The 3,011-nt window shown below is 44.3% G+C and overlaps 1 protein-coding gene across 1 annotated transcript in view; it reads right to left on the bottom strand.

Annotated features, from left to right (window-relative positions):
* LOC103132572 (alpha-tectorin-like) overlaps nt 1-3,011 on the bottom strand; it is a gene marked incomplete at its 5' end in the record, with an annotated part of 17,746 nt that overhangs the window by 8,676 nt on the left and 6,059 nt on the right. The window contains 5 exon segments of the mRNA XM_016667460.1: nt 31-431; nt 598-752; nt 927-1,525; nt 1,623-2,175; nt 2,685-3,010. Coding sequence (XP_016522946.1) covers nt 31-431; nt 598-752; nt 927-1,525; nt 1,623-2,175; nt 2,685-3,010 — 2,034 coding nt within the window.

The following is a 3,011-nucleotide window of genomic DNA, read 5'->3' as shown; positions in this document are numbered from 1 at the left end:
CTTTAATAGCACACTGCCTTCCATACTCACTGCAAGTGGTGTTTTGCCTCCAAGGATAGACTCGGACATTAGCAGACTGACAGGCACTGACGTACGTCTCTAGAGCCCTGCACAGAAGATCACTGCCTCGATTTCCCGACACGCAGACATCAAAGACGCAGTCACTGAAATACGGTGCTGGATCCACCTCCTCGTGGCAGAAGCTGAAGGGGCCGTCAGCTGCCTGAATCACCTCACACTGGGCCCTGGCCGATCGGTCATCGTTGCATTGTGCACATGAAGAGCCACAGCCGTCACTACAGGTGTAGTTCCCAGGAACCTTCCAAGCTGCTCCAAAAACATCTGCTGAGTTGGACGATGCTCCACTTGGAGTGTGGAAGTCATCATTTGGATTTCCATTGAAGTTTCCACAAAGTCCACACATGTTTCCTCTGATGAAGAGAAGATAATTTTGAACACTTATGAAACAGAACACAATGAAACAGACAATGATGATTTACTGTTTTTAAAGTTCTAAAAAGGCATTAATTTGATAACTATAGAATTGAAGAAAAATGATATTTAAATTAAAGCTGTGTTGAAGAGTATATAGGTTACCTGTAGCTTGGCGGGACAGAAATGGACGCTGTGCTGCTTCCATCGTACATGACGCTCAGTCCAAACTCTGTATTGACAAATGTTTGAGATCCACTTCCAAAAATTGACAGGCTTCCATTGAAGACAATGGGCAGGTTTCTTGTGATTCCATTCACCTGATAAGAAAGGATGGAGGATGCACAACTGAAATGTCTGGACTGTTACTGATGTAAGAATGAACAGTACTTTGGTAATGTACCAAGAAGAAATGTTTTAGCTTTTAAAACTACTTTCCAATCTACAACTTTAAATATCTTCTACAATCTTCCATCAGAGACAGCTTGACTTACCTCCACGGTACCCCAGTTGCCTCTCGACATGCGCACTTCATAGCCCAAGACATCAACATAAACTTCAGCCGTGATAGAAACTGGCAATCCAAACCACGGTTCATTCTTTGCTTTCACAGAAAACTGATGAAGGTCCACAGTGTCATTGCAAACTGTTGCCAGAACATAGCGGCAGGTTCCCTGGAAGTCGTAGGCCTTGCCATCAAAGGTCAGGTAGTGAGGGTCTCCAGAGGCAGAGCAGGTGCCATGTGGGTTGGGATGGCAGCCAAACTCACCCCCTACAACATGGCAGGACTCTTGAGGTCCACATGTATTTGGGGAACATTGGGCTATACCAGTTACACCATTACAGGTGCAAAAGCTCTGACATTCTTCCCCATCCCAGAACTGTTCACCAGCTTGCCGATAGCGTCCATGATGAAAGCATCCACAGGATGTTGGAGGCACACACTGGTTACCATTGAGGACAAACCCATCATTACACTGGCATCCCTCCTGGCACTGAGTGTCACAGGTGAAGGGGAAGGAGAGGCTGGGGCAGGAAGACGGACATGAACTTCCATAGAGTTCATAATGACTGTTTGATGGACAGGTTAGTTCTGTTGGGGCGGGGGGAGGCACAAAGTGAAAGAAGTAAAAAGTGATGAATATGTTCATTTCAAAGGCATCTCTATCAAATGTGGTTCTGGAACTTACCACAGCCAGTTGCATTCCTCCACTGTCCCAGGGATACACTGTTATGTTGACACATCAGTGCATAATCTCGGAGGACCTCACATAGTGTTGATGTTGGATCACTGGAGCCCTGGAGGATTTCTATATATGCATCTACCTGCTGCCATGGGTTCACTGCAGCCCAGCATGATGTAAATGGTCCATTGTGTGAAGTAAGAACTCCACAGTACTCAGTGGAACTGAAATTGGTTGCAGAGGAGCGAGGTCTGTTTACCACGCAGTGATCTGCCAGGGAGCCATCTCGCCAACTGTCCCCAAACACCTGGGAGTCACTGACCAGAGTGCCATTGGGTGTATGGAAATCATCATGCTGATCACCATTGTAGTTTCCACAAAGTCCACCTAATAAACCACTGTAGACACCTGGTGCAGTGACACGGACAAAGTGAGGCCAGACAGTCTGCAGAGTTACACCAAAGTCTGTGCGAAGGATGACGCTGTGAGTGCTGCTTTGGAAGATGCGGATTCTGTTGGACCCAGAGCTGAATGGCAGTCTGATCAGCTATCCATCAACCTTTAACAAATTAAATAAAATGTTACTGTTTTTTTTTCTCCTTTACTTATTTAATTTAAGTCTACTCAGAATAATCTTTCAAACTGCCCAAACCAACATGTTACTTGAGGGACACCAAGTTTCATTTTTAGTTATACTTATGACCTAAAACCTTATACACTCATCTTTATCAGCATATCTTTTTGCACAGGCTACCAACCAATAACACTGAATATTACAGTTTTAGATAAATGCCTTTTCCCAAAGGTTGCTAGCAAAGTGAGTCTGGTTGAACTAAAGTACAAATTATCTCCTATTTACACCCACACTAAAGGAATGGAAGTTAATAATAGATCCGGGCTCTGGTAATTATGCATTTTATGCTGTCAAAAATCTAAAACATACAGTATGCTATTTTTGAAACTACTTTAGTGTGTGAATAGTAGTTGTCTTACTTCATAAATATAAGAAAACAGATGCTACTCTTCATTTCATGTTGTTTTATATGTGGAAATGTATTTGTCACTTACCTTAACAGTGCTAGTACTTGCCATCTCAATAGCAACTTGTCTTCCTTCTGCCTCAAACTTTAGCACATTGGAGAAACCCTGTGGCCCCTGTGGAACTTTTTCCACAGTAATCGTGAAGTGTGAGTGATCAGAGGATCCCATAACTTTGGCAAGGGTCAAGCGACATGCTCCTGGGTACTGGTACATCACTCCATCAAATGTATGATATGATCCTGGGCCTCTGATCCAACATGTTGCAAAGCTGTTTGGTGTGCACCCTCTTTCTCCATCCTCCACCCTGCAGGACTCATGTGGGCCACAGCTGTGAGAGCTCCAAGTCATGGAGCC

Source organism: Poecilia formosa, unplaced genomic scaffold (assembly GCF_000485575.1).
Source record: "Poecilia formosa unplaced genomic scaffold, Poecilia_formosa-5.1.2 Scaffold1134, whole genome shotgun sequence".
NCBI lineage: Eukaryota > Metazoa > Chordata > Actinopteri > Cyprinodontiformes > Poeciliidae > Poecilia > Poecilia formosa.
This window is presented reverse-complemented; position numbering and strand designations above follow the sequence as displayed.